Here is a 21,410-nt window from a genome sequence, read left to right as displayed (position 1 = left end):
GGGTCCTCACCTGTGCTGGATCCTCAGGTGCAGGCACCAGCTGAGTCTGCTCTGGCTCCTGAGGGGATGGAGGACCCATTTTCTGCAGGTGCTCCACTCTCAGCCCCGTCAGGGGAAGAGGAGGTTGCCTCTGGGTCCAGTAACCCTCCAGCCTCTCCTGAGCTGCAGAGGCTCAGGGCAGAGAGGCGGAGGTAACTGGGTTCTCTCAGGAGGAGTGCTCACCTTAAGGCCAGGAGAGGCGGGTCACCTGCGGGCCAGGACAGCCCCTGGCCTCAGAGGAGATAAAGGCCACTCAGCCCGGTCCCAGGTTGCGGGAGCAGTGACGTTGGAAACCTGTTTCTGCCAGCACCCAGACCTGTCTTTCCGGAGTTCCCGACCACGCCCGGATTTTTGCTTTGAACCCAGCTTCGCCCTTGGTGGACAGTCTCCACAGACCCTCGGCCCAGGACCGAACTTTGACCAGGCCTCACGGTACCCCCCCCCCTCGGGACCAGCACAACAGCTTTCTTACTACAGGATAACTGCTACCGCAGGATTAAATAAAAATGAAATCGGTAGACCAGAAAGATTCATGGGTATGTTGCTAGGTAGACTGCACAAAAACATATGTGCTTCCTTCCCTATGCCATGAAAAAAGAGGGGGGGAAACTTGCCCACTTTAAAGTTAACATATCTTCCGTTCAAATATGGAAACAATGGCTTTCTTTGGCTGATATGACTGGTGCTCCTGTCAAAGCCATGGCTGACCCCAGACGCACCCAAATGGCTCAGGCTGTTGACACAATTGCCCATGAGCTGCCTTCCACTTTGTGAAGCCTGTTTGGCTCCCTAGTATATTCCAGAGCTTAGGGTGAGGAAACAAGCTGGGAAACGGCTCAAACATGAGTGGAGGAAAACTCCAGCTGAAAGCAGTTGAACACTAGTGGCAGTGAAGGCAGCAAAGAAGACATACTTGGATGGCTCTGTTGCATCCTCCTTGTGCTGTGGTCTAAACCACTGAGCCCCTTGGGCTTCCGATCAGAAGGTTGGCGATTCAAATCTGCACAATGGGGTGAGCTCCTAAACAGCTCCTGCCAACCTAGCAGTTCGAAAGCACGGCATTGCAAGTAGATAAATAGGTACCACTCCGGCGGGAAGGTAAACGGCATTTCCGTGTGCTCTGGTTTCCGTCACGGTGTCCCATTGCGCCAGAAGCGGTTTAGTCCTGCTGGCCACATGACCCGGAAAGCTGTCTGTGGGCAAATACTGGCTCCCTCGGCCTGAAAGCGAGATGAGCACTGCAACCCCATAGTCGCCTATGACTGGACTTAACCGTCCAGGGGTCCTTTACCTTTACCTCTGTGCCATCCAGTAGAGCTTTCCAAGGTAGTGCAGGCAGGGGTGTACAAAGTGGGAGGTGGAGGGGGCAGGCGCCCCGGGAGCCACTCTGGGGTGTATGCGACAAGATGGCCCCTGTCTCCCCCCAGCTGTAGAGTGCAGCGTCCATACGGGCTGCCGTTCTCACACACCATCCATACGGGCATCCGTATGGGCTGCCTCTCGCACAGCACGTGCACACTCCATACAGGATGCCACACATGCGTAGTCCGTACGGGATGCCACTCACGTGGCAGCCTGCATGGCCGCTGTATGCAAGCGGCATCCCGTATGGAGTGCGCATGTGTGGCATCCCATACGGTCGCCGCACATCTGTACGGGCTGCTGCTTGCAGGGCATCCATACGGGCTGCCGCACATGTGCACTCTGTACAGGCTGCTCCGCCCTGGGTGCCGGAGAGGGTTCCTCCGCCACTTAGTGCAGGGCCTTTTATGGTGTGGCCTGAAGGAGGTGACAGAACCAGTGGTATCTCACTGTGACTTGATTGCAAAGCACTGGCTGCCAATTGGATCCAATTCAGAGTGCTGGTTTTGACCTATAAAGCCTTAAACAGCTCAGGACTACAATACCTCAAGGAGCGCCTGTCCCCATATGAACTGGCTCTGCAATCATCATCTGAGGCCTCTTTGTGTTCCTCACCGCAAAATGTTTGGAGGGCAGCAACACAAGAATGGGCCTTTGCTGTGGTGGCCCCCCATTTGTAGAATGCTTTCTCTAGGGATGCTCCCGTGGTGCCATTATTACGTATCTTTAGATGCCAGGCAAATACATTCTTCTTCTCCCAAACTATGGCCTCTTAAACTGTGTGTTTGCGGGGTGTGTGTGTTTTTGTTTGTTATTGTGATATATATTTCTGTGTTTTTATACTGTAACTGCCCTGTGATCTTTGGATGAAGTGTGGTATAGAAATTTAATTAACAACAATAATAGCAACAAGAACCACAGACAATTGAAGTGGACAGTGCTCACTTGAAATTAATGTCCTTTAGATCTATCAGACTGATAGTAGCCTGTCCACTTGCATAATAAAGCTCTTGAGCTGAACTGCCTCCTAGTCATTCGTGTTCTGGAAGATCTTATTCCCTAAACGTGAAGAATTAGCTTGCCGGTGTGCAAAGGTATATATCCCAAGAATGCATGGCAACAGCAAGCTGAGTCCCACTCTTCCAAACACTCCTGGAAGTCCACAACCAGGCCAGGATGACAAATAACCTTTCCACATGCTTTGTTCCTGGCCTCTAAAATTTTGAACACAGCAACTCCAGCTAGGCATCTTTTGTTTTAGTTTTATTTATTATTTTAAAGGTTCCTGTGTTGCCTTTCTGTGCAAGCTGTCAGGTAGCAAGCGCCTATGCCTGCTTGGTGAAGGTTTTTAAGACAGACCAGTCACCAGTATTGACATGTACTTGAACTGCTCTTCAGTTCTGATAGCCGCATTTCAGCTCAGCCCATGGATGTAGCCAGGATTTATGTTGGGCAGGGGGCAGAACCAAGCTATCTGTGATGCGATAGGTCAGTTAGCTAAGCATTTTTATTTATTTACTTGACTTAGGGGGCAACTGCCCCCCTGCCTACGCCCATGGTTCAGTCTTAGTATTCCCATCGCTGGTGTGCAGGACTTCCAAAGCCAAGTCCTGCTGCCCAAACCCTTGTTTCCCCATGCAGACATTAGGCTCCACATTTACCTTGAGAAGGAGACTGGGGTCCGGGGAGCAAAGAGTGGAAAATGTTTGCTATTCTAGGGAAGAAGCTGGGGAATGTCACTAGAATCGTTGATGCCACCCAAACCAGGACAAAGGAAGATACACCCAAAGCAGCGTGTGCTTTGTATGCTTGGGGCATTTCAGCACTCGCTTGAAGGTGGAATATGAGGTGTGAGGGGGGGCTATCAGAAGGAAAATGGGCCGCCATCAGCCCCATACACACACATAGCACTGCTGTGTTTGCACATTTCGGCTTCAGTTCTTTATGAATAAAAACAGGCTTTCATTATGCCAAGCACTGCAAATACACACCCACAGAACTTGGGATGATAATCATGTGAAAGGTCTCACATCTAAAGACCCCAAAATAAATGTTTTGTCATATTCCACATTTTTTCTGTGACCCAGCAGACATACAGAAAAGCTAAATGAGCTCTTTGATAATTGTCTGCCATGGGGCAAAATGAAATTAGTAAAGGAAGAAGCCAACATTTGAAGCAAACCAGCTAGAATTCTCGACGGAGAAATGGGATTTATTGATCTCAGGAAGATTTGTTCTTGCGTTTTCAAGCATTTGTTCAAAAGTATCATTTTCCAACTGCAGAATCTGTTCCAAGAACACAGGAGGCCACTTTATACAAAGACCACTACATCTAGCTCAGGATTGTCTTGTTTATTTTGCATTATTTAAGTTTTACTTTAGTTTTATCTCTCTCACACAACCTGATGAAATAAACCCAACAAAAAGTGGATTCCATAATAAAATATTAGTCTTTTAAGAGCTGTAGGGGAAATTGGGTTGGCTGATTTGCTTGCTTCCCTTACCTCTCACAGCACAGGCTATAGCCGATGTTGTCACCCTTACAAAATGTTTAATATATGTTGTGTCAAACACACACACATTATTATGATGAATAAAAAGGTAAAGGTACCACTGCCCGTCAGGGCCAGTCGTGTCCGACTCTAGGGTTGCGCGCTCATCTCGCTCAAGAGGCCGGGAGCCGGCGCTGTCCGAAGACACTTCTGGGTCACGTGGCCAGCGTGACTAAGCTGCATCTGGCGAGCCAGCACCAGCGCCGCACACGGAAACGCGGTTTACCTTCCCTCTAGAAAGCGGTCCCTATTTCTCTATTTGCACTTAGGGGTGCTTTCGAACTGCTAGGTAGGCAGGAGCTGGGACCGAACGACGGGAGCTCACCCCGCCGCGGGGATTCAAACCGCCAACCTTTTGATCGGCAGGTCCTAGGCTCTATGGTTTAACCCACAGCGCCACCCGCGTCCCCATCATTGTGATGAATAGATATATGGAAATAGAGGTGTTTTTCAATTGGGGTGATACTTCAGATCAGGAATAGTGGTTTTTACTAATAATTCTCTTCTCCTCTGCAAAAACCCACCTTGAATTGTAGTTACACTAAGAATTATACCATAGATCAGGTTTCCCACCCTGTTGCCTTCCAGATGTTGCTGTACTGTAACTCCCAACATTCCTGGATACTGGCAATGCTGATAGGGCAGATGGGAGTCCAACATCTGGAGGGGAAGGCTACCACAGATTGTCAGCTTAAGGACAAGGACTCCCTCTTAATGATTTGTTAGCTGCCCTGGGAGCTGTATTTGGCTGAAGGGTAGTGTATATTTCCTTTAAGTAAATAAATGAAACTTTCAACACCAAGGAGGTGCTTAGAGAGATGAGATCTCCAATAACATCATTAATTGTGGCAGAACCTGGTGACTCACTTCCTCAGCACCATTACAAACTCCAGCCACAGCAACCGCTTCATCCTCTGCAACACGTTCCATCTGCAGCTCTACTGTCTCTAGCGTGGAGCTGGCTAGACATCCAAGATGCCTGAAACCAGGAAGCAGTGAATCACTATTAGTGCTGTTTTTCAATATTTTCTGTTTATTTGTGAAACACCCAAAAGGCAATACACACAGGAAAAACTTGCAAGCATATTATTAGAAGAGGTGGTCTCTACTGAAAGCCTTTCCGCTTGTAAAATTTCACGTGCACCCAGACAACCTTCATGTAGAAATGTGTGAAAGCAGACATACATCTCTAAGTCTGAGCCAGAAAGAGAGGAACTGAAAGGATAGTGGAACTATAACATGTATCTCAAGAAAAGGAGTTCCAGAAAAGTCTGTGCCTGCGGTGCCTTTTGTTTGGCACAGCTGAGAGTTAAGCATAAGGACTAGGTAGAAGTATGATCCCCTGGAACTGCCACTACTATTGCCTGGGTACTGCTGAGAGGAGCTCTGAGCTAGGGAAGGAGTAAGTTGATGGCACTTCCAAACATAAATATAAAAGAAAATGTAGGAAAAGATATATGGATAATGGGTTTAGAGAGGTTTAAACTTTTGTCTCTGGGTCAGAGCCGTTCTGCCCAGACTGCCTTGGTTGTGCATACAGTGGTACCTCTGGATGAGAACGGGATCCGTTCTGGAGCCCTGTTCGCATCCTGAAGCGAACGCAACCCACGTCCACGCATCTGCATGCCATGATTCGCCACTTCCGCGCATGCGCGTAACGGCATTTTGACCATCTGCGCATGCACGAGCGGTGAAACCCAAAGTAACACGCTCCGTTACTTCCGGGTTGCTGCGGAGCGCAACCCAAAAATATTCATCCCGAAGCTACTTCAACCCGAGGTATGACTGTATTTCATACCTTCAGACTATGGGGAGACAGATTCACTCCTTACAGAGCCCTGAAAAGCAACATAATCTTAAAACAGCTAAGGCATGGGCTATTTCAAAAAGGTTTTTTTAAACAACTAAAATGGGGGCTACTCTTCACAGGGGTCCTATATTGAAAGTGTAACCTGTCCAAATATTCAGGCACATAGAATGCAGCCACTCACACGAGCCTAGGCTGCAGCTGTAGTACTGAAAAACTTGCAACAATCTGAGAAATATCTGTGGATAAACAGATTATTTTGAATTACAGTTTATGCAATGAATCCTCACAGTGATCCTAACATAGAAAGCAAGGCATAAAAAAACTGCATGTGGGAATTTTACTTGTTTAAGCATCGCACGAAAGATCTAGCTTTCAATAAAGCTTTTATTAACTGACATCCTCCAAAAGGGCTTCAACATTATCATTCTGTAATTTGCAGGAAAACATTCTTACATCTATGAAGTGCTGCCTACTATTGTTCTAGCGCCACAGAATGCACATACTAATAAGTTATAGAACACTAGCAGCCCTGCACCTGGCTTTGCTTGGGAATTCTAAGAACCAAATAAAAATCAAAAATCAAATCAGAACAGTTTTGAAAGGCTCAGTCTACCATCTTGAGTCAATATGGCACCCAAGTCTACTAAATATAGACAATCTTCTCCTTGTTCTCAGGAACCATTATGTAAACACTGGTTAAAATTTCTGGTGATGCTAGGAATGTTAACAAGAACAACAATTAGAGCAGTTCTTAAAGTAGTGGTTAAAATTGGGACAGTTTTGAAAAGTTCAGTTCACTACCTTGATTAAAAATGGTGTCCAGTTGTATCTAAACACAGATGAGAAACCTACTCCTTGATCTCAAAGAATTTGTTTACGGTATCTTAAAAGCAAAGCTAACCAATAAACAACTTTCCAAAATAAATAGTGGATGCTTTGCCACGTGAAATTGTAAAATGATGACAACAGGCTCTAGAGGCTCTGTTTTACTGCTTATATATTCTTTGTTTGACAAAGGAAATTCAAATCTATACTTAACAAAATTACGAGTTACAAATGCTTAAGGATTAAAAGGCTGACTATTAAAAGCAATAGTTTTCTGAGAAACAGAAAATTGACAGGAAGTCATGCAACAAGGAATGGTGTCACATTCTTAATCTACAATTATAACTTCTTCTTCAGGAACTTCCACATCCTGCCATAAACCACATGCAGTAGTGATACCACCACAAAATGGAAATTCCTCAATACCGCCCCCCCCCCAAGGAATTACAACAGAAAACAGAGGCGATCAGTTACAGAACAACCAATAATGGCTTGAACCCAGAGTTCCTGTGAGTCAAATTCTGCTCACTGAAAATTCATGCAGAAATGAGCGGAGAGATTTGAAGGGACCCCTGCAACTCACTTTCCCCAGTATTATTTTCCACTGATAAGAAAAGTTATTACGATAAATATTTTTTAAATTAAATAATTAATGTTTTAACGACATCTATATAGCTTCTGGCAGGGTGAATCAACATGCGGCCCTCAGCAACATTTGATGCTCCCGCTTTGCGCTGCTGGGTAAGCAAGGCACTGGGCTTTGAGGAGGCATGAGAGCTCCGACAGGGTCCTAGAGTCCCGCTTCCTCCTTTCCAAAGCCAAGTTAGCTCTTACTCAGCTTTGGGGACGAGGTGGGAGGGCTATAATACCCTGCCAGAGCGCCCCCCGATATACAACAAGGCAGTTTGCAGTCCACGGTTTCTGTATCAAAGTGCTCTTGCTGTGAAAAATGTCACTTGATATGAAAAGTCGGGCCACCTTGGCTTAGGGAGTGCACAGGGATATCTCTGAGTTTGAATCTGGCCCTTGAACTGAAAGTGGTTATCCACTCCTGGTGCATATGAAGGGCGAGCAAGGTTCAGACAGGAAGCAAACGGCAAGAGAGCTGGAAAAGGTGGAGAGAGAAGAGAAGGAAGACTGCTCTCTAAGAACCACAGTTTCTATTAAAAAATACACACAGGAAACATAATTTTACTCTGTACCACCTGTTTGTGTACCTGGTTAGTGTGGGTTGCTTGTTGGCCTGAATTCTTTTTCACATCCATGTTTGAGTACTTGGCATTTGAAGGCAGAGGCACATATACTGTAACTGACGTTTCTTGAAGGATTCATCATTGTGGTGAAATCAACATCTCCATCAGACACATATTTCCCCATCTACTTATGGATAAAAGCACTACTATGAATCTCAGTTTGCTAGGGTAAAAACATACTTTAGTTCGGCTATTGAGAGAGGAGCCACAGTAAAAGTGCCAATACATATTTTGGCTAAGATGATTTGAGCACCTCTGTAGTTTGGAAGCTAGTAACCCTAGTCTCCCCCACATGCTTAGAAAGGATGCATAGAGGCTCAGTTTCCATGTCATGCAAACGAAAGTTAATGTGGTTTACTGTGAAGACACGGAGGTGGACTGTTTTTTCCTTCCTCCTCAGGCTAGAAAGAAACAAACCACACTCCCTGGCTTAGTTTTATGTCTAAATGAGGCAGCATGGTTTGTTTCGCACCAACCAACCATAACTAGTCCATTCCCAAATCAAATTCATCCAGTTAATGTATTTGTAGATACTTTTGACATTCTCTTTACATCGTATCTCAATTTTACAATGCAATTAAGTTCAGACATACATATCGGTATGTTGTAACAACTTCCAAAGCAATATAATAATATTGATAAGACTAACAAGGGTTCAGCCTCATTCTTCCTGAACTTTAATCTACATGTCCTGCCAGAAATCCAAGACAGCAGCTCAATGACAGAGGTTAATGGTGCCATTCAGAACGTGAATCATTCAACCCCTGCTTCTGTTTCACAGCACCCAGGTTAAGGTGATTAGTCATGTGAAATGTCAGGTATATACTTTGCGGAATGAGACATCTCCCTGTATCAAAGACCTATTCCTTGGATAAGGGTGCAGGTTCTCCCTCAGGAGTCGTCAATGAAATGTATGCAAGCTGAGAGAGGGTTATACCAAGCTACGTTTTACTCATAGTAAACCCACTGAAATTAATGGAGATAAGTTATTCACACCGATTAATTTAAATTAAATGGGTGTACTCTGAATATTTTTAACAATGGATATAACCTGGTGACTGTAAGAGACACTAGTCTAGAATGTCTGAATCAACGTAGTCCTTTTACATTTAAGCATCACATCTGGCTACAGTTGAAATAGTGCTATATTTTCTTCTGTAATAATAATAATAATAATAATAATAATAATAATAATAGCTATGTGTCATGGGCTGGCTGGATGCAGAGGAGTGTGAGGGGGCACTAGCTGGGAACCCCCAAGGAAAGAAGGCTCAGAGCCAGGGGACTAGTGGTAGGATCACAATGAGTAGTCCAAGGGAGAGGAACAGGTGTCCGAAGCTGAAGAGGCAATAGGGTTCAGTGAGCAGGAAGACGCTGTGGCAGAGGAGGGGGTCCAGGAGACAGAGATGAGGCAGGCTGCTGAAGAAGCCAGGGAGTCCCCCCCCCCCTTGTGCTGCAACCAGCTCCCCTCCCACCCCATCTCCTAAAACACGCGGAGAATTGAAAAGAACAGAGCAGAGATTGGTTATGTGCAGATGCAATTTGTGACCGCTTGAGAAAGACCCTGGAGAGAAGGAGCCTTAGAGAGTGTTGGCAAGTTGGTAACCTTCAGTCCTTGCAACTGCCTCACTGGAACAAGACCTACTGGGAGGAGTTACTGGGATCTCTTTGAATAAAGAGCCAACTTCTCTGACGCCATGTTTTTTATCGCTGACCTATGCCTGCCGCTATGGGCCAAAAATGGCAACTCCTTTTCGTGACCAGATCAAAAGGCATCTAGAAAAATGATCCCATTCAAGAAAATTAAAATATGATAGAGGGAAAGAATTTGCAGACAGAATATATGATTTGGAATACAGAGAAGGAAGGTCTGGGGAAGTCGGAGAAACAAGTTAATGTAAAGAATATAAGGAGACAAAAATTGTTTTTTCTAAAATGTTTATTTTTTTTGTTGTATTCTGTTGTATTTTGCTGTTTTGTGTTTGTGTGTGGCAGTATTTATTGTTTTTGTTGTTTTTTCATTTTTGTTGTGAGGTGTTGTCTTATGTCTGTAAAACTTAATAAAAGATTATTAAAAAAAAAAAAGAGAGACGGGGCAGAAAGACAGTGCAGAATACAAGTTCATTTCCAGTTGTTGTCATTATATACTTATTAGTTTTCAATGATTAATATGCTTTAATGGAAAAGAAAAACATATAAATATGTAAAAAAGAAAAAAGAAAAAAAAATGATCCCATTCAATAGAATCATAGTTACATCACTAAATCCCTCTTGATCACCTTCCTTCCAAAACACGGTTTTGGCAGCTGGGCGGCAGTTATCAAGCAGAATTGGATCCAGGAAGAGCCTCTTTAAGAGTACTTATTGGACCTTAATAAGACAGAGTAAGAGGAAGACATGGGGACTGAACAAAGGACTGCAGTTGGTGCATAAAGCCAGAAAACAGAATGAAAATGTCTGTGGACAGGAAAGATTTACGTTTTCTTCCTCCTGTCCCTCATACAGCAATACCTTGAATTTTCTTTCGATGCATCATATTTGATTTTTCCCCAGCTGCTAAAGAATGTCTAGTGTATTCCCTGCTTATTTACACCTGATGCTTAAGTAAATTTACCCACCCACAAGTAAAGCATTCCACTCACATTTGCAGGTTAGAGGCACACACCTTTCCACTATGCTAATAAGAAGAATGGTTCCTTTTTCAATTTGACATCGGTGTGGGAGAACCAGACTTGAGAACACTATTTTTAAACAAAACAAACCCAGATCCCTGTGTCCACAAGCTGGAACTAGTTATAAAATGGCAGCGCAAGAGTTCAGAAAACACTGGGTGAAATTCAGACAGGCAGCAACAACTAACCTAAGTGACACGGATCGCATGAGTAAAATGGGTTGTGTCCACCAGTGCTGTTCCTTGGTAAGAATGGGAGGGAAGCAATTTTTGGTGATTCTCCCTCCCTCCTGTAACCCCACACCAAAAAAATTGCTCTGGAGTGTTGGGGGATTCTCCAAAACAGATTTAGGATGCCAGGCCATGTGGCAGGTTGGTGGTGGAATGGCTTTCCTCTCCATTCTGCTGACAAAAGTCTTTCTGTTAGCTGAGTTGTACCACAGGATACAACCCAAAGTTATTATTCTGGTGTTATACATTTCATTTCTATACCGCTTTATATTTTTAAGGAAAAAAATATCCAAGCAGTATACAAACTACATTAAAACATCAAATAAAACAACCCAGAATGAAATATTACAGAAGAAAGCCAACTATAAAGTGTACATTCAAAGCAAGATAATTAACAGAAAACTAAAAAATTATCTCAAAGGTTTTGGAATAAAATATTACAAAGGGCCTCAAGTACAGAATGCACATTTAACAAAGCAAAGCTTTATTTTTTAAAAAACCTATCTTAAATGTCTTGTTTCCACCTCTTCTTGTATTATAGCATTAAATACACAAAGCGTTGGGAACAAGGCATTTAAGATAGTGGGGAAAGGCCACAGTTCAGCAGCATGCAGAAAGTCTCTTGTTCAATCCCCTCCAGAGAGGCTGGGAGACACCCCGGACTGGAACTCTAAAGTGCTGCTTCCTGTGGGACCAAAGGTTTGCCTTGGAAGACGTTATATTCAAAAGAACTATACTTTCATAATATATAACTGAGAAGAATATGTTTACAATCTCATGCTTATTCACTTTGTTCCTTACTGACAGCTCCTGCACATGTTTCTCCCTGCGAACATTTAGGGATCTTCCTCTGTCTGTTTCACTTCAGAAAGATCACACTGACACACACTGTCCTCAGCAGTATACAGCAGGGGTTGGCAACCTCAAGCCCGGGGGCCGGATGTGGCCCAATCACCTTCTCAATCCAGCCTGCAGACGGTCCGAGAATCAGCATGTTTTTACATGAGTAGAATGTGTCCTTTTATTTAAAATGCATCTCTGGGTTATTTGTGGGGCCTGCCTGGTGTTTTTACACGAGTAGAATGTGTGCTTTTATTTAAAATGCATCTCTGGGTTATTTGTGGGGCATAGGAATTCATTCATATTTTTTCCTCCAAAATATAGTCCAGCCCATCATATGGTCTGAGGGATGGTGGGCCACCCCCCGCTGAAAAAGGTTGCTGACCCCTGGTATACAGAGAAACCTCTCTCAGCAGCCATTCTCCCTCACACACAGAGAGAGAAACGGAGAGCAGACAAAAAACGACAGCTACTTGAATAACAGTCACAACAGAATGGAATGCCTCCCTTGTGTGTCTCACAATCAGCCAATTACATGAGAGCTACTGCCAAAGGAAAAACCCAAAGTTAAATATACACAGTAATTTAACATAAGTAAACAGTCCCATTTCAAGAAATTAAACCATTATCCTTAACATAATCTGCATAAGAAATGGACAGTTAAGATTCTCTGAGCTGCATATTAAAGAGGGTTTACTGGATTTGAGCATGATCATCTTGCTTCATTTCCTCACCTAAAGTCAGATAGGCCAGGCAACTAAACATCACATGATAAACTCTACTTTGATTAAGTCTTTTGAGACATTGGCAACTGCAGAACAGTTCCAGCCTAGTTCATTCTGCTTCTTCAATTAACCCATCACCACATTCTATTTGCATGCTAATGAAAAACTAAAGTGATGTCTTTCAAGATTGGCAGCAAAATGAAATCTCAAGAATTACTATTGAGTTCTTGTCTCTTGCTGGTTTCCTTCATATGCACAAAGCTAAAGTCTGTTTAGCCTAACTATGCTTTGTTCAAGTCTCCAAACCCTGCTCTGCAGTTAACCACGGCTTGTTTGGGCCAACAAACTACAATCTAAAACTATGATTTGTTGTTGGCTTATGAATCATGTTTTCTTTTAAATATGGCTTGGTGTTATGTTTGAACCTGGCACCTTCCCTTAACCATGGTTTGATTGCCCATCCTGTCCAAGATGTTTGCCATGCTACGGAGTCTCAAGGCACGAATGGCTTGAGTGGCTAAGTTCACTAGGCTAAGTTCACTAGTTCACTAAGCTAAGCGGCTGCTCCTCCATGACAAGCCCTTCCTTGCAAAGCAGGCAGCCTTGCTTCTCAACAATGAGAGGAGATGACTGCAGTCCAGTTAACACCTATAAGGATATGAATGGCAAAGCATCAATGTAAAATAGTATAAAGTAGATGAATAAATGAGTAAATTAAATTAATATGGAATAGGCAGAAAATATAAAAAATAAATTTAAGGAACCTCAGAAAGAGGGGGAAGGAAGTCAGGTTTCAAAATGTTAAAATGATTGTAAAATTATTGAAATGTATAAAATTGAAAATCATAAAAAGCAATGTAAAATTGAGTAGTACACTAGCATAGTCAAAATTATTTGTATTTTAATTACTTAGATTGAAAAACACAACAGCAATTCAACTGGGAGTAGTGGGGGGGGGGGAAACAGAAATCATTAACACTTGTAAAACGGCTAAGGCTTAAGTAGTTCACACAGCAACTCCACAAAATCCTAGGAGGATAAAACCAAACAGTGAGTTTTCAAACAAATCTCAATCCTCCCCATAAAAAGCTTGCAGCCTGCAGTTTGCAATTGGTTCCTCTTCTGCAACCACCTGGAGAACGATCCACACTGAACTTACTCACTGATCTAAGCTGCTTTGGGCATGTGCTTTCACAACACATTTTAGAGGTGGTCTTTTATGATCAGTGCTAAGGGGCTCAGAGATGCTGCTTCTAGAGATCACCATTCTAGGGAGTTCCCACCAAGCTAAATGACACACTGGGCAGCGTAGGTGACCCACAAGTATGGTCTGCAAATTCCTTCTGTCACAGACACCCTCCCTCACTGGCAAGCCTAGGAGCCAACTCCTAGGGGGTGAGGTCTCTTTGGTCCCTCCTAATAAAATACCGTATTTTTTGCTCTATAAGACTCACTTTTTCCCTCCTAAAAAGTAAGGGGAAATGTGTGTGCGTCTTATGGAGCGATTGCAGGCTGCGCAGCTATCCCAGAAGCCAGAACAGCAAGAGGGATTGCTGCTTTCACTGCGCAGCGATCCCTCTCGCTGTTCTGGCTTCTGAGATTCAGAATATGTTTTTTCTTGTTTTCCTCCTCCAAAAACTAGGTGCGTCTTGTGGTCTGGTGCGTCTTATAGAGCGAAAAATACGGTATTTGAGAGGGCTGGGTCTCCCCAAAGTTGATGGGAATTGCCATTCAAATGGTCCTTGGAATCCCTTGACTCATGGCAGAAGGCACCCCTGAGGGAAAAGACACAATAATAGACAGAGGAGGAGGTTGGGGTCTTTAGTGATCTTTTGTCCACTACCAACATCCAGGAGGAACTCACTCATTAGTTTAAGGAAGATGCCATTTTACCTGGCTCTCCAAGGAAATGTGCCAGCAGAGCACAGAAAAAAGGAATGCCTTGAAAACGAAGAACAAGGAAATCATCACTCATAGCAAATGCTCAGGAGTGGAACCCAGGATGATGCCCATCCACAAGCTGGCAACCACCCTTCTAGGTAGGAGAGACACGACTGCTGGCTACGCTGCGAGGAGTGGCATTGTGTTCCTAACCAGCATCAGTAGAACGGTTCAGACCAACTTGCACAAGGAAACCAGCCTGTCAAGGCAGACTCCTCACTGCATCCTAGGAATCTCAAGGCAGCGACAGGTGCCAACTCTGCAAAGGCAGAGGCCACTATGATCAAGCACTTCTGTTCCTTGGGCAGTACTCACAGCAGCCTTTTCCAAGGCTTGGACTGACTGCACGTGGTACCAACCCAGTGAGCAGCCCGAAGTACTATCACCTGGGACACAGAAAGACCTACAGAAGAGTTGTCTTCAAACACCTCCAACATCACTGTATACCAGAAGTTACTATTGCCTAAAGAAGCCATAGCAGTGCTCTAGAATGAAGCTTTTGGTGCTCCTCTTTTCCCACAATATGTTAGAGGCAAGAACAAGAAGGGAGGCAGGCACTGGAGCAATTGCAACATCTTCTGTTAGCACTCAGTCGGTGCAAGGAGACTGATTAGAAGTTGAAGATCTATCCTGCAATGAGTTGGCACTTGCACGCTGGCAGACGTGAACAGTGGAACAAAGATCCAGCTGACCTTTGAAGATGCCAGCTACAACTTTCACAGCTTTGAGCTCAGAAGCATCCTAGAGCTGGAGCATATTCTGGGTGGAAGCTTACTTACAAAGTAGAACTTCCCACCTTTTCAGAAGCAACCTATTCTTCCTCTTTTTTCTGCTTCTTTTAGGTGGCACAGACAAACAAGCTGAGGAACCTGAAAACTGCACTTGCCTTCAGCAACAGGAGAAAGATAAGGTGCTACTGACCAATGCACAGGTTAAGGAACTGGATAAAGAACAGAATACATACACTAAAAGGAAAAAATTAAGAGCAAAAGGGAGTAATGAAAGATGCCCAAAAGCCTCCGCAGCCACCCTTCTCACAAATGAGGCTCAGGTGCCAGAAGTGGACTCAGAGATGGGCAGGGGTTGGGAGTAAGTGGCAACAGAAAATATTCAAGGTGATCTTGTTCCCAACTGTATCCTGCTAACACATTATTCTTTTTTTGTTCAGTGTTTGATGATGTAGTAGAGAAATAATGTAGAGGAAAAATAACCATTGACATCGTGCACAGCTTTTAAACAGCGTTCAGCATAATAAATCTGTTTTATTTTACTTCTCCCTCAGCAGTGTGAAGCTTGCCCTTTTATTATTGTTTTGTTTTTGTTTTTCACATTTCACTTTATCCAGTTACATAACTGTTCCTGCTAATACGTATATTTTCAAGGTGAATAAAGCTCAAGCGATTACATTTATCCTGGTCACTAGGGTGACCGATTTCTAATAGTTTTCACTTGGGAGATAGTATATTTTTAATAAATTGCCACCATTATATCTGTCATACAAAAGTAAAGTAGGAAAGACATGTAACAGTCTGGATTAAAGTTGCAGGAAATGGGAAAACACTACTGCTCCTCCGCGTCTCTGCAAAGTCTTTCCACAACTACTATAAAAGACAATTTGAATGCTTTCTCCTGCCTCTTAACACCTCTAACTTTGCTGCTTCCTTTGCTGAGCCTGCTTCTAAAAAGGTAAAGGTAAAGGAGCCCTGACAGTTAAGTCCAGTCGTGAAAGACTCTGGGGTTGCGGTGCTCATCTCACTTTACAGGCCGAGGGAGCCGGCGTTTGTCTGCAGACAGTTTTTCTGGGTCATACGGCCAGCATGACTAAGCCGCTTCTGACGAAACCAGAGCAGCGCACGAAAACGCCGTTTACCTTCCCACCGGAGCAGTACCTATTTATCTACTTGCACTTTGATGTGCTTTTGAACTTCTGGGTTGGCAGGAGCAGGGACCGAGCAACAGGAGTTCACCCAGTCACGGGGATTCGAACCACCGACCTTCTGATCGACAAGCCTTAGGCTCTGTGGTTTAGACCACAGCGCCACCCGCGTCCCTTAAAATATATGTAGAAACCACTATTTCATGTGATCAGTCTGTAATGGCAATCAACTCAAACAACACAAATTTGATACAACCACAGTTTTCCAACTTTCTATTTCTTCCCCTTTGAGATAACTGTAAAAATTCCTACACATTGCAAAGGATTCTGAAATAGATTCTGAGGGCATTCTCAGGTCATGAAGGGTGCCATCCAGGCCTAACTGCTTCTCCATTAAGTATGCATTTCAAAATGCACTCAACATTCCCCTGAGATAGTGCCTTTCACAAAAAGTTCCACAGTTTCTCACAATCTGTGTACTTGGTTGCTTGTCCACCAAGGCTAAGCATCTCTTCAAGGAATCTCTGGTCCGTTTCTGTGGAATGCCAAGTTTCCTAAGAACACAATCTTAAAATGGCGATAACAAATGCCAGCACATTCTGAAACAGGGAGGGGAGAGAGAATTATTCAGGTCACTTAAACTATTTGTACAATAAACTATCTGAGATAAAGGTCTTGAGAAAAATTCACAGGATGACGTTATCATTAGCTTTGATCAGATCAAGGAATATCAGATGAAGGATCTGATTTTAGTTATTTGGGATGAGTGTAAAACTAAAATGAGAAAGTGACTTTAAGAAGGTAATGCATTTAAGAGATGTAATGCTTTCAGAAGCATATATTAAAGTAAATACTTTTATCTTGAGCAGAGAGTTAGCCATAGTACTGCTGCATGACATGCTTATGTTTAACATTAGTAGGTGCCAAGAAGAACCAAAAAGCTGAGGACAGATCCCCAACCCCAAAATCTGGCTAAATCCTTATATATACCTAACTGTTCCTCCAGTGAACTGAGAATAGCATTTGAACTTCACAACAGCTCTGTCAGCTAACTAAGTTGTGAAAGAGTGACTTGCCCAGTGAGCTTCAGAGCCAAGTAGATATCTCAAAATAGGTTTTTGCATGCGCAATTGTAAAGCTCTCATCACAACAACACCAAGGCTCTCAACCAAAGACTCTCTTCCTCACACATGGTGTTTTTCTTACACGGAAGGTAACTGGGAGTCAGCTCCTGTTCTGCAATAATTCTACATGTGTAGAAGCAGGCTCACACATGTGTAATTATTGCAGAACAGGATTTGTGTAGAAGCAGGCTCGGGGATGCGGGTGGCGCTGTGGGTTAAACCACAGAGCCTAGGACTTGCCGATCAGAAGGTCGGCAGTTCAAATCCCCACGATGGGGTGAGCTCCCGTTGCTTGGTACCAGCTCCTGCCAACCTAGCAGTTCAAATGCAAGTCAAAAGTGCAAGGAGATAAATAGGTACTGCTCTGGCGGGAAGGTAAATGGCATTTCTGTGCGCTGCTCTGGTTCGCCAGAAGCAGCTTAGTCCTGCTGGCCACATGACCCAGAAGCTGTCTGTGGACAAACACCAGCTCCCTCGGCCTATAGAGTGAGATGAGCGTGCAACCCCAAAGTCATCCGCAACTGGACCTTAATGGTCAGGGGTACCTTTACCTTTACATATATTTACCTGAAAATAAGTAAAACACTTTTCAACCATATTCACATCTAATGTACATTTGTTTAGGACTGCAGACACCAGTGATCAGCTGATTGGTAGTGCCTGGAAAGCCTATCGACAATCAGCTGATTGTCGGGACTTTGAAAGCCCATGCACAGCACTTTGCAAGTCCTGATAACCAGATGCTTCTTGGGGCAAAGCATTGTGCCTTTGACTAGATTCCAAACTGTGCATACTAAAATGCTTCACCTGATATCATTGTGATGTCACGTGACTGACAAACCTGCCAGTCTTGTTCCACAAAGGATGGGGGAAGATAAAGATCAGTTCTGTTGGTGAGAACCAGTTCTCTACCCCTGAGTAAACAATAAACTCTAAGATTGTATCAATAGACACCCACAACTTGGCAGAGTGATCGGGGTCTGTATGGTTTCTCAGTTGTCTGACATTGTTGGAAGCTGAACCCCATGTTTAAGAAACATTTTCACACTGATAAAGCAAGATAAAAATTGCTCACCTGTCCTTGCTTCCCCAGTTCCATTTCAACTATTGCCACAGGGTTGTTTAACTGGTCAGCGTGTCTTGACTGAGACTTTAAATCCACTCTCCAGCTGATGTTTTTCAAGCTATTTTCCCACTTGCTTTGGTTTATAAGGCTGTCTCGAATTTTCACTCGGTGGCTTTTCCAAAATTTGGCAATAACTGCAGCTTGCTCAGTTGTGATGCCTCCCGGTTTCTTTGTCTGTGCAGTCAAAAAAGCCTCTAGCTGATTTAAATCCATGTCAGCCGAAGCTATTGACTGAAACAAAAACAAAAAATATATATAGATTCAGGTAGGCAGCTGTGCTGGTCTGACGCAGACGAAATAAATGGTCCAGTAGACAATTTTTTAAAAAAAATAAATAAATTAAAAATATAGTCTGTATTAGTGTACTCTTAGAAAACTGAGGTATGGAATACAAGTCCCTAATAATACTACATTAGTTACCACTCCTCATTCTTGCAGAAGGAAACATAGAATGGATTCAGTTACCCAGTTCCCAAAACATAATGCAGTAGTATATAATCAAGGAAGTGCGGACACTGAACAGAAAAGGCATAAACTCTTCCATAACATACATTATTTGGTCCTTAATACACGATAAGCAGCGGTGTGAGCTGCATGCCACTACACTTTTGTGCCTACTATTGTGGCTGCAAGCAAGGTGCCACTTCCTGTCAGGTTCTGAGTTCAGAGTTGATTTCCTCCCCCCCCCCATCCAAGTAAGTTACCTTCATTTTCCTTTGATTTAACGGCCTCATACAATGGAGAAGAGTGAATTCTGTCACCTAGAATCATAGAATCATAGAGTTGGAAGAGACCACAAGGGCCGTCGAGTCCAACCCCCTGCCAAGCAGGAAACACCATCAGAGCACTCCTGACATATGGTTGTCAAGCCTCTGCTTAAAGACCTCCAAAGAAGGAGACTCCACCACACTCCTTGGCAGCAAATTCCACTGTCAAACAGCTCTTACTGTCAGGAAGTTCTTCCTAATGTTTAGGTGGAATCTTCTTTCTTCTAGTTTGGATCCATTGCTCCGTGTCTGCTTCTCTGGAGCAGCAGAAAACAACCTTTCTCCCTCCTCTATGTGACATCCTTTTATATATTTGAACATGGCTATCATATCACCCCTTAACCTCCTCTTCTCCAGGCTAAACATGCCCAGCTCCCTTAGCCGTTCCTCATAAGGCATCGTTTCCAGGCCTTTGACCATTTTGGTTGCCCTCCTCTGGACACGTTCCAGTTTGTCAGTGTCCTTCTTGAACTGTGGTGCCCAGAACTGGACACAGTACTCCAGGTGAGGTCTGACCAGAGCAGAATACAGTGGCACTATTACTTCCCTTGATCTAGATGCTATACTCCTATTGATGCAGCCCAGAATTGCATTGGCTTTTTTAGCTGCCGCGTCACACTGTTGGCTCACCTGGGTGACATACCTCAGCCCCGGATGTACCCCATGAAGTAATTCTTCTCCCACAAGGCAGAACTTTTTCGAGAAGCACAGAGAACTCATGAGAAGGGTGAGCAGTGAAAGCTGCTTGGTATTAGCCAGCGGGTATGTGAAATTGTGGAACTCTGAATATTTTATATTTAGGCAGGAAAAAGAATACGGTAATTAAAGGCTCTTAAAAATGAAAAAAAAGGTTGCTAACCTGCCTAGAATAAATCTGTTATGGTTCTATTTGTTCCAAACAGCTGCCTTCTCATATCTCACCCTATAAAATAGTAATACTTTCAAATGTTACTTCCATAATGGAAGAATAATTGATCAACAAGATGGTTTTTCTATTAGATCCAAAAGGAAAGCAACCCTACTACACACACAACAGGAAATACAAATATAAATTCATTATGTTTTCTGAGAAATAGAGTCTGACAAGCAAATCACTAGTAGTTTCCTGAAACAGAACTTTTCTTGACGACAGCTGTGGCTGAGATCCAGGAATTTGCCAGGCCAGGCCATGGAGGCATTTCGTTTAGCAAACCCTCTAAATTGCAGATTGCTGCCATTCTGTAAGACAATGAAATGAAAGGCTTGGGGAAACAAAAACAATTCCGCTTCATGTACTATTTCATTTTTGGCAGGGAGAAGTTCAAAGGAAGGAGTCCCTTTATCACAACTTGAATGATAATTCTACTAGTATAAAAGTATTCTGACATCCTTTACTGGGGCTTATGGGAGTTTTGATACAACATTATCAGGAGGAACCTATGTTCAATAGGCATGCTTTACTGGAACAAGGTATATTGCAGTGGGCAAGTGAAAGTGGGAGGACACAAACATAAGCTTCGCTTAAAAAGGGACCTGCCATTTGTTAAAGGTACTGTGAATTGTACCTCTGTGAGGGGGAACTATAGCTCCCAAGATTCTTTGCCTTAAATGGGTATTGGTGTGGATCTGGCCTTGGTCAAGTCTAAGCTTGGCTGAATAGTTTTCATTTTATGACTATCAACTGTGCACAAGAAGCAAAACATGTGTTTGTGAAGAAATGACGAAGCAAAGTGTGCATGCACACTTCTTCAGATACCAATCTTCTTCACATCTGAAGAAGTGTGCATGCACACGAAAGCTTATACCAAGAACAAACATAGTTTGGTCTCTAAGGTGCTAATTGGACTATATATATAATCTGTGATATAGGATTTGATCTTGGATTAGAAGGTTGACCAAGCTAGCATTACAGAGACAAGTTGAATGGGGTGTTAGTTTCTCTGAGTTGTGCCCAGCTGTATCCTCATTACAGCATCAGCCTAGACCTGGTGGGTACATGAGGTGTAGCAGTATATATAAATAAATTATATAAACAACTAAATAAATGTATCCATGTTGGGCTCCTTTTAGAAAGGACAAAAGATAAATATAATAATAGGAATCTATTTTGGGGGGAAATATCCTTGATTCTATAAGATTAAAAATATAATAATAATCAAAATTCACAGAGCACATCAGGCAAGTGTGTTTAATGGTAGCTTTTATAGTTCATTTATTTTAGAAGTTCTTAAAGTGTAGGCCTCTCTCTTTCATCTCCTAAAAGTATTTGTGGTTTTAGTCACTCCTTCA

The 21,410-nt window shown here is 43.3% G+C and overlaps 1 protein-coding gene across 2 annotated transcripts in view; it reads right to left on the bottom strand.

Moving 5' to 3' along the window:
• Positions 1–21,410, bottom strand: part of COMMD1 (copper metabolism domain containing 1) — a 63,884-nt gene that overhangs the window by 23,404 nt on the left and 19,070 nt on the right. For both annotated transcript variants that reach the window (XM_083435498.1, XM_083435499.1), the window contains exon 2: positions 18,325–18,606. In XM_083435498.1, the coding sequence (XP_083291624.1) occupies positions 18,325–18,606 (282 nt within the window). The remainder of the gene's footprint in view (positions 1–18,324; positions 18,607–21,410) is intronic.

This window comes from Podarcis tiliguerta (genome assembly GCF_965153285.1).
Source record: "Podarcis tiliguerta genome assembly, chromosome: 3".
Lineage (NCBI taxonomy): Eukaryota > Metazoa > Chordata > Lepidosauria > Squamata > Lacertidae > Podarcis > Podarcis tiliguerta.
The sequence above is the reverse complement of the archived record's forward strand: the minus strand, read 5'-3'. Positions and strand labels throughout refer to the sequence as shown.